Source organism: Rhinatrema bivittatum, unplaced genomic scaffold (genome assembly GCF_901001135.1).
Source record: "Rhinatrema bivittatum unplaced genomic scaffold, aRhiBiv1.1, whole genome shotgun sequence".
In the NCBI taxonomy this organism is placed as follows: domain Eukaryota; kingdom Metazoa; phylum Chordata; class Amphibia; order Gymnophiona; family Rhinatrematidae; genus Rhinatrema; species Rhinatrema bivittatum.
In genome coordinates this window covers 38,320-55,262 of record NW_021821361.1, presented here as the reverse complement: position 1 = coordinate 55,262, position 16,943 = coordinate 38,320, and the positions used below count along the sequence as shown (strand labels likewise).

The window sequence follows — 16,943 nt, the reverse complement described above, 5'->3', positions numbered from 1 at the left end:
ATTGGAACCTCAGCACATAAAACAGTCCCTATAAATACACTAGAGATTTTCCGCCTCAGCCAATCAGAGAAGGAAGAAAACAAACACATACAGACAAGAAATTCAGGAAGCAGCTCTCTCAGTACATGGCAACTTTGAAATGATTACAGATTGTTCTTTTGCATGCGAAAAGAAAATAAAATTCACAATGTTCCTATAGATATCACTTAAAAACAAATTGAAATTCATTTAAACTGCAATATAAGCTTAACTCATTTTGGACATAAAAGTAACCATGATGTGCCTTTTGCTTTTTCCTCTTATGATGGACTTTAAATAATTGTTTTTCAAAATGATTTCTAATTGTGCTTTCATTTTGCTTTTAATTTAGACCCTTTCGTTTGACTAGAATGAATGCACTACTATTAATTCTTTAGGATTGATACTACCTTTAATTGGGGTGGTGTAGTACCATCAAGCAGTTCCTAATTTATTAACATCCATAATAATGATTTTTTAAAAATTATTTGTCTGAATATGCGATATTTTACAAAACACAAAAAAGGATATAGCTCTGGTCTATAACAAAATAAAACGACGTAAACATATAATTCAACCGATAGTATATGTCTTCCACACATTTGACGCTTGAAACCCATTCCAAACTGCTGATTTTAATCTTGATTTTCTAAAAGTATTGAGCCTCATTGTGTTTCAGAAATACATTAAGGCACCTTTTACTCCCTCAGGAGATCTGAAACGTTTTATTTATATTTACAGTTTTGATTTTAGTCGCTTTATAAAAAAAAAAAAAAATCTCAGAGCTAATACGCATTACGTAGAACAAAATACATTGGGTTGGCCACTGTTGGAAACAGAATACTGCGCTTTGGACTCGTGGTCTGACCCAATACAGCATATGTGCTAACCCCTCCGCTGACGAAACCTGGGTGCACTACCATAAAATTTGTTCAGCTGACTTTCTGATAGTATTTATTGATCCGCTCTATAGTTTCCACCCCCCTTTCCCTCTCACAAGCCGCGACCTCATTTGATCTCCAACTCAGGGCGGGCACAGAGCCCCCTGGCCCTCCCGCCTTCCTCGAGACGTCACGGTGACGAAAACGGCGTCGCCCAAGATGGCGGCTGCGTCGTCGGGGGCGGTGCAGGACAGCCAGGTGCGTTTCGGGCAGTCTGTGAAGGGGTTGCTGACGGAGAAGGTGTCCACTTGCAGCGCCGACGTCATCGCGCTCACCAAACAAGTGCTGAAGGGGTCCCGCAGCTCGGAGGTGAGAGGTCGGAGGATGGGGTTGGGGCATTGGCACAGCCTGCGATCTCCCAGTGTTCGCGAGCCGCTGGGCGCTACCCATTTCATCTTAGGCCAATGCCCATCTGCTGTATCGTTTTTCCGGCTTTTAATTTAATAAAAGGAGAATTAGACCTCTCTCGCCGTTCTCCTTTGGGGGACCCTTTGTTTTATTTAAGCACTGGAGTATTGTAACTTGCAGCCTTTGGAACCTTTATTGCTTCTGTGTGCTCAAGACCTCATTGTCACAAGTTGTCCTTGCACAGTCACTTTCTCAGGGTACTGTTCTGCTTATCTCTTCTGAGATGTACGGTGCTAGGAACTTCACCATACCTAGAAGCCTATGTAGATTATTCCTGTTCTCTGGCATTGGCATCCTACTGATAGCCAACACCTTCCCTAGATCTGGTGCTATTTCATTGAGACACAATGAACAAGAAATGTGAGTTAACTTTATTCCCCCTCTGACCCAGGAATTACATTTCCAGGCCTAAAAAAACAGACTAAGAGTTGGGGAATTGAGATTGGAACCCCTCAACTAGAACTAGAGAGACTCTGCTCTGGATTCCCCAAGTCAGAGATATAGAATTCTTGTATGGGCAACTGTCTATTGTTACATAAGCTGTTTGGGATAGTAGGTGTTTGTAGTATCCCACTTGTCATGATGCAATGCAATGTCTTTCGCTGTCACCTTATGCTTCCTGGATTTTCTTGGGAGATCTGCTGGCAGCAGAAGTGTTAGCCACACAAAGAGCTGTATGACAGCAGCATGACGGGTGGATGGTGGGCCTTACACACTGAAATGAGACAAATCAAGAGATGAGGCAGCAGAACACTGCACAATGATGGTGGTTGTACGACTATAGGTGCTTTCCCTAAAGCAAAGCACCTTTTTCACTTGATGCCTCTAGCGCATCTTTTATGTGCAATGTAATGTGTTATGCACACATTTTTTTGTGTCTGTACGCTTTTTTAATGCTGTACAAATGTTCATGCCATGAACTTACTGCTTTGGGGGTTAAGTTCACATGTTTTGACCAGCTTGCAGTCTTTTCCTCATTCTGAGGCCAATTTCATAACCTGAGTAAAAATGTGCACTGATTTTAGCACATGTCTTTATTCGTGTGCTGAAAAACCAGTTGATTATTGTGACTGGAGCTTCAACTAAAGACCTGTGAACAGAAATAAAACAAAATGGAGATTTCTGCACTGGAGAGTAACAAAGAGACACCCAGTCCTCCAAAAGCCTGTGTGTCTACTTGTTAACAGGATGTTATAACGATACAAAATGGATTTCCTGATCCATAACAAATATATATTTTTTTATCTTGTGCACTGTCATCTCTCTCCTTCTGCTTAATTTCAGAGTAGATGCATTGTTAAAGATTTCTAATTTTGTGCCTTCAAAAATGAATTTTCCTAATTCCCTCATTTCTTAAGGATTGCTGTTTTACCCTAAAATAGTGTAAGCATGCAGTCATGTCTCTTGGCCTCTTTTGAATTTCTTCAGTGCTATGAACAATTTGTTTGGATTTAGCAGCATGTACGATTTCTGAATAAATAAGTAGAGCCCTATGCAATCTGTCAATCCTGTTTGATAAAAGTGTTTTGAATGAACTCTGCCATAGGGGTGCTTGATATTATTGGCTTTTCCTGTATGCAGACATTTTGCTCTCTTCCTGCACTTCTAGTCCAATACACCAGTATTTAAGGATAAGGCATACTTGAAGCTTGGAATTAGATTTGAGATACAAGCAGCTAAATTATAAAGACTGTTCCTGGGAAGAAGGTAGGAGATGGGATATTTGTCCATTCTTTCCAGAGAGTTAAAGTAAGCATGAAGGTCTGTTGAAGGGGAAGAACTTAAGAAAACAAAGCAGTAAGTCTAAATGTGATATGTCAGTAGTAGCTGTTAAGAAATCAAAGCTTTAATTTCATTTGTGATGCCCACTTGTTCAAGGTGGAGAAACAAAAGTTAGATGAGTACATGAACAGCTATGTGACATGTTACAATCAACTTACTGTCAGGAGTTAATATAAAAAATGACTGAAAGAAAATCAGCTTGGTAGAATGTATTGACCTATCTAACTATAATAAAGAGGACAGTTGCTCTGCACCTGCCACTGTGCTATGCAAATTGAGCTTCATCCCTATAAGTTCCTAAAAGCCAAACAGGAAGAGGAGGAAGACAGCAGCCTTATGGTGCCTCTAGCATGTCCTCCCTCCCCTGCCGGGGCCTGGATGGTGCACTTTGATCCACGTGGCTCAGAGCACAACACTCTGACCCCGGCAGGAGATGAGGGGGGATGCTTCAGTGATACTGCAAGACCGGTTTCCTCTTCGGCCGAAAGGAGCCGGTGAGTGAGGGGTTCTGGGTGGAGTGGTAGCAGGGAAAGAATGAACCGGAAGTCACGGGATGGGGAAGAGAACGAACCAGCTGGGGATTTGGGGGGGGGGGGGGGGGGGATGAGGGAGTGAACTGGGTGTGAACCAGAGTAAGTGGAGGGGGAAGGGGTGAATAGGGATGAGGGGTTCATGGAGTGGAGGGAAGGGAAGAGCATGAACCAGGGTTAGTGATGGATTTGGAAGGGGGATTAAACCTCAGTCACTGAGGGGTTCATGGGGAGAACCAGGCTGACTGAGGAGTTTGTGAGGGGGAGGGAACCAGGGTGACTGAGGGGATCAGGTGAGGGGAGGAAGTGATGGAGAGTGGTGGGGGGAAGTGAGCGAATCAGTGGAAATGGGGGAATAAGTGAGTGAACCAGGAAAGCGAGGGGTTTGAAGAGTTGGGGAATGAGAGGTTCATAAAGGGGGGGTAGTGAACCAGGGTGAGAGGGGTTTTGTGAGGGGATAGTAAACTTGGGTGAGTGAGCAGTTTGTGGGAGAACCAGAGTGAGGGAGCAGTTTTTGGGGAGGAGGACTGAACCATGGTGAGTAAGGGGATCAATTGGAGGGAGGAAGTGAAAGAAGCGAGTGAGGGATCAAAGTGGCTTTGGTTGGGGAAATAAGGAAAAGGGAATGGGTGTGATTCAATAACCACACATCTGAATTCCACACTTTATAAATGTCACAGTATTTGTTAGAGCTTTTACTCCTAGTTTAAAATATCATCTGTGTAGGATAGGCCCATGTTTTTATCCATATTCTGCAAAAACACCATAATTGTTTACAGAATTAAGCAATGAATGAAATTGTATCGTTTTAAGTTGCGATAAAGAGGCTGACATTTTTTTGGTCTGTACAGGGAATGATGGATCAATGCACTCTAGAAAGATTCTCAGCTGCGAAATACAGGATTCTGATATTGGGTGACCAACTCAAGAATTACATCTATGTCCTCGGTACTCTCTGGAGAAGAGCTTGAGAGGGGTTGATTTTGACTTTTGACCTGACTCAGTGAATCATAGTAAAGGGATAGATTTTTAGGCCTTTTCAGAAGGCTGCGAGATAAACCCTGGTCAACTAACCCAGTTTCTGGAAGAACAAATTAGGCCAGTTCTGGCTTTCTGACATTTTATGATATATTTTAGAATCCACAGTGCTGATTCCAGATGAAAGACGTAGGCATGGAATCCCATAATGCATGGTGATGTCACCTTTTTTTTTTTTTTTTTTAAATAAACATGAATGGCCAATATCTCCTAGAAACTGTGTCCATGAGCAGCTGTTGAAATGTAACCCTTTGCTTAAAGCTTTAGTAGAAGATTTATTTTAGTGACATTTAGGAGCTGAAAGACATGCTCTTATGGATGAAGTTTTTACTTATGCATTCTTTGTTTGTGTCAACACATGAACGGGAGATCATATTTTTTGTCTGGGTGTAGAGCAGACCTGCGCATCTTTGCAAACTTACTTTTTCTCCCTGCTTAGGTAGACCATAAAGGTTAACAAACTAGCTGCAGATATTAACTTTTTATTGGGCTAACCAAGGCTCTGTTTTTTTCTATTGTAGTGTGAGGTTAGGTTCTGTGGCAAATATGGAATTTTGTGGCATTTTTGAAGTGTAATATATTTCCATGTATTACTATTTAAGTAGCGATAAATAATTACACATGGAAGGAAAACATGTCTTGAAATTCCTGATGCAACAGCTGCATAGCTATTTAGTATAATCACTGAGTATTATTTGATTCTTTGGTAAAATTAATTTCCCACCTGTTCATTATTATGTTTCAGGTGTGTTACATACATTAAGTATTATATCCAAAATGTCATTAAAACACAATTAAATAACAGTGACAAATAGTAAACAAACACACAATCCATTGACTCACAAAAAGTTATTTTAAAATAGTCTGATTTCCTTCAACCAGTCACCCAAAATACTAAAACTTAACACAATAGTTTAAAAGTCTCTCCATTTTTACACTCCACCTGTACCAAAACTTTCATAAATAGTGAGACTTGTTTGTAATTGTTTAATCTTATTTGATTCTGTAAGGTGAGGGAGTGTTACTTAACATATTGTTAAAATGCAAATCCTGTTTCCCGATTGTCCTGCCAGACCAGTGTACTGATGGAATTCTCCCTCCTACCAGCAGATGGGGGCAGAGTGCTTGACGTCTTCATGTGACGTCAGCTGTATATATGCTGGTCCAGCAGGGAGACTGTCATGAGCCTCTGCCTCCAGCAGATGGCAAAGGCCTTCCCTAAGGTTGATTTCCTTGGAAGCCTGGGCTGGGTGGGGGAGCACCTGCGAAACAGCCTCCAAAGGCCTGTTCTCCCCTCCCTAGGGCAGCCAGGCATTCTGGTCCTCTGAATCCCCGGAGTCACAGTAATTTAAAAAAAAAAAAAAAAAAAAAAGAGAGAGAGGGAGTAGCCAGATCGATGGAGAAGGGCAGGAAGTGTGTGAAATGTGGAGCCAGGCACATCCTGAGTGCTCCCGCTGCTTCCGCAGGAATTGCAATGGGAAGAAGCAGGCCGTGCTTGAGGAGGGAGGTGGGGCCAGGGGCAGCGACCAGCATGCTATTGAGACTGCTGCTGTGAGCACGTCTCTACCGCTGTTGTTGGAGCTGGCATTGGGACACTTGATAGCACTCCTCCACCTCACTGGAGGGAGGGGTAAGCCCTGCGAAATAGAGACAGGGTTCCTTATGGCATGAAAAGGAAACAGAATTGTCCTCATATTTCATCTTGGCAATGTAACAGGCATAGGGTGAAATACAAAATTTTGTCATTAATACATACACTAATTCATGATCCGGATTCTACCTGGCTCTGCACTTCATTGCGGTTATATAAGCCTATTAGAAATCTTAGGTCTACCTCTAAATATCTTCTTGATGTGCCTACTGTCAGATTGGCTAGACTAAACATAACTAGGGAGAGGGCTTTTTCTGTGGCGGGTCCCATTCTATGGAACTCAATTCCAAATACCTTGAGATCTATTACGGATCACAAGGAATTTAAAAAGGCTTTGAAAACCTACCTATTCACGATAGCTTATGCCAGAATTGAGGAAACAAATACCCTTCCTCAAAGTTCCTCATAATGTCAGTACCAGGTTATGATATTCTGGACCCTTAACAGCTTGCTTATTCTAATCACTTAATAATTTATGGCTTCTGGTTTTTTAATTTTTGTATATTTTCTGGCTTTTTCTTGTTTTTTGTAATTTTAGTTTAGGCTTTTAAATGAGTCAGGGATTATATTTACACGATGATTTTTTTTTTTTTTTTTTCAAACCTTTTACTATATTTTTATTTATTTTATTTTTATTTTATTTTTTATTAATTTTTTATTATTTTTGCCTTGTTATAAATTGAACTTGTGAACCGTTTTGGTCGGATACACTCCGTGAAAATCGGTATATAAAAGTTTTTAAATAAATAAATAAATAAGGGCAGGCAGGGAGGTGCAGGGGTTTCCCTGGAAGGAAAAGGAAGATCCCACTTTTCATGGGAGGGGTGGAGACCTGAGAAGGAAGCTCCATCTGGGGAAGAGGAAGAGGAAACCTCATCTCAAGAGGAAGAATCTTGGGAAGAGGAAGGAGAAGTAAAAGATTCAACCATGAGGCTGTTAGATCAGAGGAGCTAGGGACACTGGTTACTAAGGTGTCATGGGTTCTAAGCCTGAAGAAGGAGCTGACTAGAGAAGTTAAGAGGAAGGGGGGAACTCTATTCTGTCAGGAATAAAGAAGCCAGCTAAGGCATTTCATATCCATATGGCAATTCAAGATAAGCTCTCGGCAGAGTGGTAGATCTTGGAGTCCAGGCTTTGCAGCTGTAGGACACTGCAGAAGCAGTACTTGGTGTATCAGCAGGATAGAAACAAATTCTTCAATCTCCCAATTCCTTTGGAAAGCGGAGCGGCTTTAAAAGACTCGCAGGATAGGGGGGTATAAACTCTTCTAAAGAAAGCCTTTGAGCTGTTATCATTAGCACTACAGGCAGAAATTTGTGGGGCAATGTAGCGAGGGCACTGATTATCTGGGCCCAGCAAGACATCCAGGAGCAGGCTCCTTCGGGAGTGCAACAGATCCAGGGCTAACAGAGTTAGCGGTCACCTTCATGGCTGAAATATGTATGACTTGATAAGGGTTTCAACCAAAAAAAAAATGCGATTGATGTGGTAACAAGACGCCTACTATAGCTAAAGAGTTGGGTAGCAGACTCAGCTTCTAAAACGAAACTTTGGAAGTTACCCTTTAAGGGCCATAAAGTTGACTCTAGACCAATTTCAGGTACCGTTGCAAGGCAAAGCGGTACAAGTCCTCTCAGACAATGCCACGGCAGAACAGGGAGGAACAAAGAGCAAGCCACAGGTGAGGGAAATATCTCTAATAATGGCAACGGCTAATCAGAATGGTGTGGCACCCAGGTACTAGTCATTCTAGTGGTCTCAGACTGGCCAGGTAGACCATGATATGTGGACCTGGTGAGGAGGAGCATAAGAACATAAGAAATTGCCATGCTGGGTCAGACCAAGGGTCCATCAAGCCCAGCATCCTGTTTCCAACAGTGGCTAAACAGGGCCACAAGAACCTGGTGGAACCCATTAGCTTCAAGGCGATCCTGGCACATCTGAAGCAAGGACCAGTAGCTATGGAGAACCTGCACAAGTTCTCGCTTATAGCCTAGCAATTGAGAGGAGAAGATTCAGCCAGAAGGGGATACTGAAGCCAAGTGATCACAAAATTACTGAAGGCCAGAAATAAAACTACATCAGTAACATACAGACGGATTTGGAAAATATTTAAAAAGTGGTGTAACGAAAGAAGCCTAGTACCTAGAAAGATGGAAACTTACAGGTCAGCCTGGATAAGGACCTGGCAGTAAATACTTTGAGTCCAAGTAGCAGCAAGAGCATGCTTTTGAGGTTACATTAAAGGCAAGTCAGTGGTATCCCATCCAGATGTGGTAAGCTCCCTAAAAGGAGCAAAGCGGGTCCATCTGCCTATAAAGCCAGTGGTACCGCCTTGGAACCTGAATCTGGGCCTAAGGACTTTGGCTAGACCATCTTTTGAACCACTGAACGAGATTTCCCTGAAGGACCTGACACTCAGGATGGTGATACTCGTAGCAGAAGGCTCAGCTAGAACGATATCAGAGTTGTAAGCACTATTATGTAGAGATCCATACTTGTCTTTCTCCAAGAAGAAGGTGACAATTAGGCCAGTTCTGGCCTTCCTACTGAAAGTGGTGTCAGATTTCCATATTAACCAACCCATTACATTGCCAGGTTTTAAGAAGTCTGAGTGCAAAAGGAAACACAGTGACCTGAAGTTTTTTTAATATTTGCAGCATCCTGCTAGAGTACCTGGAAGTGACCAATGAGTTCAGAAGGTCAGATAGGCTATTTTCACTAAGCTCAGGCTAGAGGAAAGGTGAGGTGGTGTTCAAGATCTCCATTGCCTGGTGGATTAAAGAAGCAATAGCAATGAAGGGAAATCCAGTAGCAACAGGGCTAAGAGCACCCTCCTCAAGTGCTTGCCACTTCATGGACAAAGTATAGAGCAGTAGTATTGATAGATATCTGCAAGGCAGCCACTTGGATATTGATGCATACATTCATGAACCACTATAGATTGTAGTTCCAGAAAAGGAGGGAGCCGAGGTTTGCCTCGGGAGCAGTTCTGTGTTTCTCCTATCCAAAGTAAGAGGGCTTTGGCACATCCCATCAATACACTGATCTGGCAGGATGAACAGGAAGGTTCAGGTAGGTCTTATCTACTAATCGACTTTCCTGGAGTCCTGATAGACCAGTCCAAATGCCACCCAAAGGGGAGAAAAAAAAAGGAAGGGAGAATTTTCACAATAAAAGAATCCGCTGGCTGGACAGGAGCGCAGTAGAGGAGAGCTCTATGAGGTGAGAACGGAGGGTTACTCTTCACAACTTCATATATTCTCTTTTTTTTGTTTCCCGTGTGGCCTTCCCGTTTTGTTCAAAGGCTGGCAGGTAACCTTTTTAGTTGGTTAATTCATTTTTCATTTTGTAAGGTGAGGTTTTCAGCCAGGCGCCTGAAAGTTGCAGGCATCCGCTTAGACGGGGAAAGCAGAGGAGACCAGGGAACCAGAAGGTAACGGACCTTGGGGAAGGAAGCCAAGGAGAGACTAAGGGAGAGAATAGTCTTGAATTACGGAGTCACTTGGCAAAGAATGCAAAAAAAAAAAAAAAAAAAAGAGAACAGCCTTTGGCAAAAGACTACTGACAGACTCCCTGCTGGGCCAGCAGATATATAGCTGACATCACAGGAAGAAGCCAAGCACTCGGCCTCCATCTGCCGGTAGAAGGGAGAATCCCATCAGTACTGGTCTGTCAAGACTCCAGGAAAGCCAATTATCAGGTAAGATCTAATTGAATCTTCCATGCCAGACCAAATGGGTTATGTCTCAGGCCCTAAAACAAAGGAAATTAAAAGGTAAATTTAATTATTCATACTGCATGCAGCATATTTAACCAAGTCTTAATTTAAATCTGGTTTCCCTTCATCTATTTTCCTTCAGGCGTTTGATTGTAGTAATCTGCATAGTTTTTTGTTTTGTTTTTTTTTTCACAAAGACAGCTGTATTTTTGCACCTGGTTAAGATGGTCATGAGTGGTCTGCTTTCTCATTGTATTTGCTCTAGCAGGTAAATTATAAATATTATCTCTAAGAATTCTGAATTGGTTTCTACAGAAGAAGTCTTTTTACTTTGATCAGTTGCTAGAAGTATTTTCTTGCAATATATGTAAAAATATTGGGTTCGTTTAAAAATACTAAAAAGAAACTTGTCAGTAAGTATATTCTACAGATGTAGAATCATAGAAAAAAGGACTTTGGAAATTATCTAAAACTGTTGAGGTGTAGTATACATTTAATTCAGGAGTGCATAACATTCAGTCACATTTTTCTCATGTTTTTATTAGGCTGCACTGCGTATGTGCTGTTCTTGTACCATAACAACATTTTTACTTCTCGTACCCCATTCCATTAACGGGCTAAAGGTGTGGTATAACCTTTTCAAAGACAATAAAACCTCATAAGTCCAATACAAGAAGTGCTAAGGATTTTTCCATAGGTGCTCTGTACATTTGGCCTTCTGTATTTTTCCTAGTAGTGGGTTTTACTAATACAGAGGATGGAAGAAAATGTTACTGACAAGAAAATAAACCAGTCTGCCATTCATGCCTGTGGCAGTGCTCTGTCCCATTGCTGAAGGAAACTACTGCAGTTTAAAGCTATTGTAATTATTGTCTTTCAGCTTCTTGGTCAAGCTGCGAGAAATATGGTGATGCAAGAGGATGCCATTTTACACTCTGAAGATGTAAGGAATATGTATCTCTTTTTCTTATGAAAGGTACTCGCAATGACATACAGTCTTTACGAGGAAGAATGTGCAGAGAGAAAGATATGGGGGAAATTACAGTTCATTTTCATTGAGAGGTTATACATCCAATACTTAGGTTTTATACACCGCTTCAAATCCATTAGAACCCAGGATCAACACCTTTTTTTTCTTCCTCTTTCCATATTTATTTATTTTTGTTTTTATATACCGACATTCATTGGGGTATATCACATCGGTTTACATGTGCACCCACTTCTGGATTCCTAGCCACTTGGATTCTCTCAAAGGGTAATTAGGTTCTAGCTTTGAAGGAGAGGACTAAGCTTTTATCCCTCTGGACATTTTCTATTTTATTTTGACTCTGCAGTTTCCTCCTGCTTTTTTTGGGTTTCCAGCTCAATTGAAACTGGATCTACTGGGCTAAGGTGCCATAAGCCTATTTTGCAACTACCTGGGATTTTTAAATTTCTCTCCCAAATTGTCCCAGTCATTTCAGCAATGTCTGTACATGCATTCTGAGTCTGGCCACTAAATGTCACTGTTGTGTAACTGACTGACTGGTGCTCCTCTCACTGGGGGCTGCAAGATCTGCTTCTGCAGTACCTCCGCCCCAGCCCTGGTCAGCTTAAGGAGTAGAAGCTGTGCTGTGGGATCAAACCCATATGCTCCGCATGGCAGCGTGAAGCACTCTCATCAGGCCAACCCCGCTCTGAACTTGATGGTCACTCATCAAAAAAATGTATTAGGAGCATTCATCCCAGACTTTGGTCAATGTACCACTTTCCTTAAAGCAGTACAACGTTTTGATAGTGGTAGAAGACCACAATTTAAAAAAAATTTTTTTTTATGAAAGTCATGCAGTTAGAACTTTTTATCTTGCATGAACATCTGGATCCTGGTTACCCTTTGGAGGTAAGTCACGTGGTCGGACTTCAGGGGTGTGTGATAGAGAAAAGTTGTTTTATTCAAAGTCTTAATGAATCCAAGGTAATGCAGTTGCAGAGCTTTCCACCCCTGGGGTAATTTTAAGTACAGGCCGCCACTTAGTGAGCACTCACCATGCTGACACTTCCAGATATGATGTAGTGTGGGAGAGCATGGAAAGAGTGTGATCCAAAAATAGCACCGTTCTTCCTTTTATTGGTGAGACGTAACCCAATGCAACTGATGTACTGTAATATCAGATGATTAAGAAGGATTGGACTGAGGCTAACAAATCTCTGGGGGGCATGTCTGATTGATTAGTTCATTGGCATTGGAGTTATCTATTGATCATGAATAGCTGCAGCTTGAGAATTTGTACAGAACCCGGAGAATGTATTCGTTTTTATATCTGATGGGTTTCTCTCTTCTCCTAGCTGATGCATAATTGTATTGTTTAAGACTTGAATGTCACTGATTTCTGCATTTGAAATGATAAATTTGGGATTCTAACAGGTAGGACGTAAGGTGGTGAGACATTGATGCTTTTGCATCAGATGTACTGGAGACATCTGTGTAAGTTCTGCTCTCTCGTTGGTTGGGCCTGGGGATGCTGCTGTGTGGCGCAGGGAGTCATAATGGCTCAAAGCGGGCACCTAGTGACCAGATTCAGAATCCTTATAGATGGAGCTCAGGGGCCGTCCCTGCAATGATTTATAAAGTAGGTGGGAAACCCCCCACGGTTGCAAACGAAATCTGGGGGTCCCAGCACCCACCTTGCTTCTGGCTGAGCTGGAAGTACAAATGAACAGAGAGAACCTGCTGAGTCAAAAAAAAAGAAAAGAAAAGTGTGTTACGGCCAGCTCCGTAATTGCTTCCTGGAGCTCAGGAACAGCATTCGGGAGAAGCAGAGAAGTTGTGTTATTTCTAGGTTTAGATTGCTTACGTTCGCTGTTCTCCATCTTCATCATTGTAAGGTGAGCTGAGAATACTGGGGCGGATTTTCAGAGCCCTGCTCGCGTAAATCCGCCCAAAACCGGGCGGATTTACGCGAGCAGGGCCCTGCGCGCCGGGAAGCCTATTTTACATAGGCCTCCCGGCGCGCGCAGAGCCCCGGGACTCGCGTAAGTCCCGGGGTTCTCCGAGGGGGGCGTGTCGGGGGGCGGGCCCGGTCGTCGCGGCGTTTCGGGGGCGTGTCGGCCGCGTTTTGGGGGCGGGTACGGGGGCGTGGCCACGCCCTCCGTACCCGCCCCCAGGTCGCGGCCCGGTGCGCAGGAGGCCCGCTCGCGCGCGGGGATTTACTTCTCCCTCCGGGAGGCGTAAATCCCCGGAGAAAGGTAAGGGGGGGGTGTAGACAGGGCCGTGGGGGTGGGTTAGGTAGAGGAAGGGAGGGGAAGGTGAGGGGAGGGCGTTAGAGGATTCCCTCCAAGGCCGCTCCGATTTCGGAGCGGCCTTGGAGGGAACGGGGGTAGGCTGCGCGGCTCTGCGCGCGCCGGCTATACAAAATCCATAGCCTTGCGCGCGCCGATCCAGGTTTTTAGCAGATACGCGCGGCTCCGCGCGTATCTACTAAAATCCAGCGTACTTTTGTTTGCGCCTGGAGCGCAAACAAAAGTAGGCTATTCGCGCGCCTTTTAAAATCCGCCCCACTGTGAATAAAGACTTTTTTTTTTTTCATCAAAGCCGGTATAATGCTAAATATTCTAAAGATGTCACAGGATGGCAAATTTTTGTTTTTGTTTAAGCTAAGGCAATAATGTTAGAGGACAAATCTATATTTCCTTTTTGCAGAGTCTACGGAAGATGGCTATTATAACAACTCATCTTCAGTACCAGTAAGTGGCTTCTGTAGAAGGACACATGGCTTGCCGTCGCCTCTAGCTCCTGCCATGCCATTTGATGACTAAAATCATATCACTTTTAAAAGCTCTGTGTTCTCAGTATTTTATAAGTGCACATTATAAACAGTAATGTTTGTTATCTAACAATTAAGAAGTTTACTGTTAAGTCTTTAAGCTGCTGTCCTACATTGCCCCAAATCCACTAGGAGCAGCTGTGGTACCAAGAGATGCCATATAACCCCACACACTGGTTTCAGTTCGTCCGTATTGGCCAAGATGCACAAATGGCATCATAACCACTGCATTAACCAGATTCCACTATGGATGATGTTTGTGCTCTTATTAGTTTGGCTTTTAGCCGTTGGGGTCATTTTTAAAAATGGCTTAACTGTAAAGTGTTAATTTGGAGGGAGACTGTTGATACTTGTCACTTTTAAATACTGTGCATTTCAGAAAGAATACAGTTTTCTGTTAAAGCAGGGGCGGTACCTCCTTGTTTTACTTTAGATGCTTTTCAGCAACATGTATTTGGATGATCTTAGCACCACATCCTTCTAATGGCTTTTGAAATTCATAAAAAGCAACTCTTTCACAAATATTTAATGGGGGCCTGCTCACTGGTGGTGCTATGCCCTGGCATGCAGAGGCCCTGGTCTCAATGCTTAAGGGCAGGACTCCGCTCCCTGGGCTGGCCAGACCTGGAGATGCTGCGAAGGCAATGTTCACATCCTCCGGGATGGGGAAGCCGTAGCCCAGTGGTTCCCAAACCAGCCCTGGGGGGACCCCCCAGCCAATCAGATTTTCAGGAAATCCACAATGAATATGCATGAAATAAATTAGCATCAGTGAATATGCATGAGGTAGATTTGCGTGCAGTGCCTAAACTGTATGCAGATATATCTCTTGCATATTCATTGTGGATATCCTGAAATCCAGACCCCTGTACAAATGCGCATAAGAGTCGGTCTCTTCTCTGTAGAGCTTGCAGTCTAGTCAAAACAAACATACAAGGCAAATAAGGAACTTTGGGAATTTCGTTTAATACAGAAAATTGTCAAACCAACAAGCTATGATCATGAGAACCAGGGGTTACGATTTAAAAACGACCTCAAAAAGGAGGGGTTTTAGACGGGATTTCTGGAGTATGCATGTTGGCTAAATCATGAGGAGGAGAATTGGATGTGTGTCCGTGGACTCTATATATTCCGGACCCAAAAAACAAATCGGAAGCCGATCCAGCGAGCTGTGTGGCAGTGACGACAAAGAGAATCGGATAAAAGCAAGCCCTTTATTAAAACACCCAAACAGGGCGTTTTAATAAAGGGCTTGCTTTTATCCGATTCTCTTTGTCGTCACCTCTATATATTCCGGGCAGAAGGAAAGGAAGCAAAATGGCAGCCACTGACCAGGGACAGAAAAAAAACCCAGCACAAAATGAACACACAAGCATAATTTCAGGAGAAGAAAATAGAGAAAACCACTTCCAGGAGCTGAGCAAAGGATTGTCACAATTTTTATGAATGTATCCATTTTGCAGTAGTGCTGTAAAATCTGTGAGTTAACCATGTTTATTTTTATTTTAAAGACCACAAAATTGTATTTCTTTTCTTACCCTGTATTCTTTCCATTCCTTGTGTAGGCAAGAGGCAATTCAGAAAAAGTAAGTACAGTATTCTGTGAGTGCATCTCTGTGTGTCACTGTGTAAGAAGTATTGGTCTTTCGGGTTACTGTGACTTAGCTGAAGCTCTCTTTCTGTGTTTTGTTCTAGCGTTGAGCAGTCTTCAAACCTGCAGGCCCAGCTGAATCATCTCTTGAAATGATAGAAAAGGAAAAAATTGCAAGAAAGCTCACAAGTCCCCTGACATCTAGAAGCATGGCCTCATTCCCTGCCTTCACTTGATGTTACCTGTCATCTTATCCGAAGTAGCTGGGGTTTTTGGGGTTTTTTTCCTCCAACAGCGTATCTGATGGGAAGAGTCTGAGATGATGTTTATCTTCTGCAAAAGGTCTGTAAGGATGAGGAGCAGGCAAGGACACCCAGCAAGCACTCCATGCTGCTTTACACACCTTGATCATGCACCAGTGAGACGGATGTAATTAAGGGTGTTCTCTTAACTGGATTTATGCAAACGGCACAGAATTGGAGAACATTTTCAGCAAATAAGAGTTCCTGGTGGGGGAAAAAAGCATGATACCAAGTCTTTCTTATCATTTTGTAACACTTCCTGAGTTTAAGTGGTTAGCATCTCTGTAAGAAAGCTATATTTTAACTTATTGTTTTTCAGGTGCATTTTTTTATTTCATGCTTTCATGATGTACAATGAAGCTTCATGTTATTTTATTACCCTGTCTAAGTTCTGGCATTGTGCTTTCTTTCATCCAAATCTCTGTCGAGGGATTATGTGTGCAGCATGTGACTTGCATCTTAAATCTCTTATGTTAGATGCGCAATAAGTGACTTACTGTTTTCACTAAATCTGTAAATAAATGCTTTATCTTTACAGACATCCAACACAATTATTATGATCCATTCACAGTTTTATGCATTTTTTTTTTCTAACAGAAGGACGAATGACTAGGTCAGCCGTAGTGGAATTTTCTCTTATTTGTAAATTAACAAAGAAACTTAGTAGTGTTTTTAGTAATCTGCTTGTATTCAGGGTAGGTATATAATATCAAATGCATCAGTTTATAGCTGCAGTTCTGGGTGCAGACACTAACATTTTAATTTAATGGTTTGATAGGTACGCTGCTATGAACAGGATCAGGTGCTATACTTTTAGGGGCGGATTTTCAGAGCCCTGCTCGCGTAAATCCGCCCAAAACCGGGCGGATTTACGCGAGCAGGGCCCTGCGCGCCGGGAAGCCTATTTTACATAGGCCTCCCGGCGCGCGCAGAGCCCCGGGACTCGCGTACGTCCCGGGGTTCTCGGAGGGGGGCGTGTCGGGGGGCGGGGCCGGAGCGCGCGGCGTTGCGGGGGCGTGTCGGCAGCGTTGCGGGGGCGGGTACGGGGCGTGGCTACGGCCCGGGGGCGTGGCCGCGCCCTCCGTACCCGCCCCCAGGTCGCGGCCCGGCGCGCAGCAGGCCCGCTGGCGCGCGGGGATTTACGTCTCCCTCCGGGAG

At 43.2% G+C, this 16,943-nt stretch overlaps 1 protein-coding gene across 1 annotated transcript; it reads left to right on the top strand.

Moving 5' to 3' along the window:
* Nucleotides 1–986: 986 nt before the first annotated feature.
* Nucleotides 987–16,331, top strand: LOC115082628 (BLOC-1-related complex subunit 7). Its single transcript, XM_029586837.1, has 5 exons — nucleotides 987–1,268; nucleotides 10,970–11,032; nucleotides 13,769–13,812; nucleotides 15,458–15,478; nucleotides 15,588–16,331. Exons 1-5 carry the CDS (start codon nucleotides 1,119–1,121, stop codon nucleotides 15,637–15,639), a joined length of 330 nt encoding a protein of 109 aa, XP_029442697.1. The 5' UTR covers nucleotides 987–1,118; the 3' UTR covers nucleotides 15,640–16,331.
* The last annotated feature ends 612 nt before the right edge of the window (nucleotides 16,332–16,943 follow it).

What these genes read in the sequence shown, in the direction of transcription:
- LOC115082628 (XM_029586837.1), top strand. Translation starts at nt 1,119, where the DNA reads ATGGCGGCTGCGTCGTCGGGGGCGGTGCAGGACAGCCAGGTGCGTTTC. An exon ending in ACAACTCATCTTCAGTACCA is followed by an intron (nt 13,813 to 15,457) that starts GTAAGTGGCTTC and finishes TTCCTTGTGTAG; the next exon opens with GCAAGAGGCAATTCAGAAAA. An exon ending in CAAGAGGCAATTCAGAAAAA is followed by an intron (nt 15,479 to 15,587) that starts GTAAGTACAGTA and finishes GTTTTGTTCTAG; the next exon opens with CGTTGAGCAGTCTTCAAACC.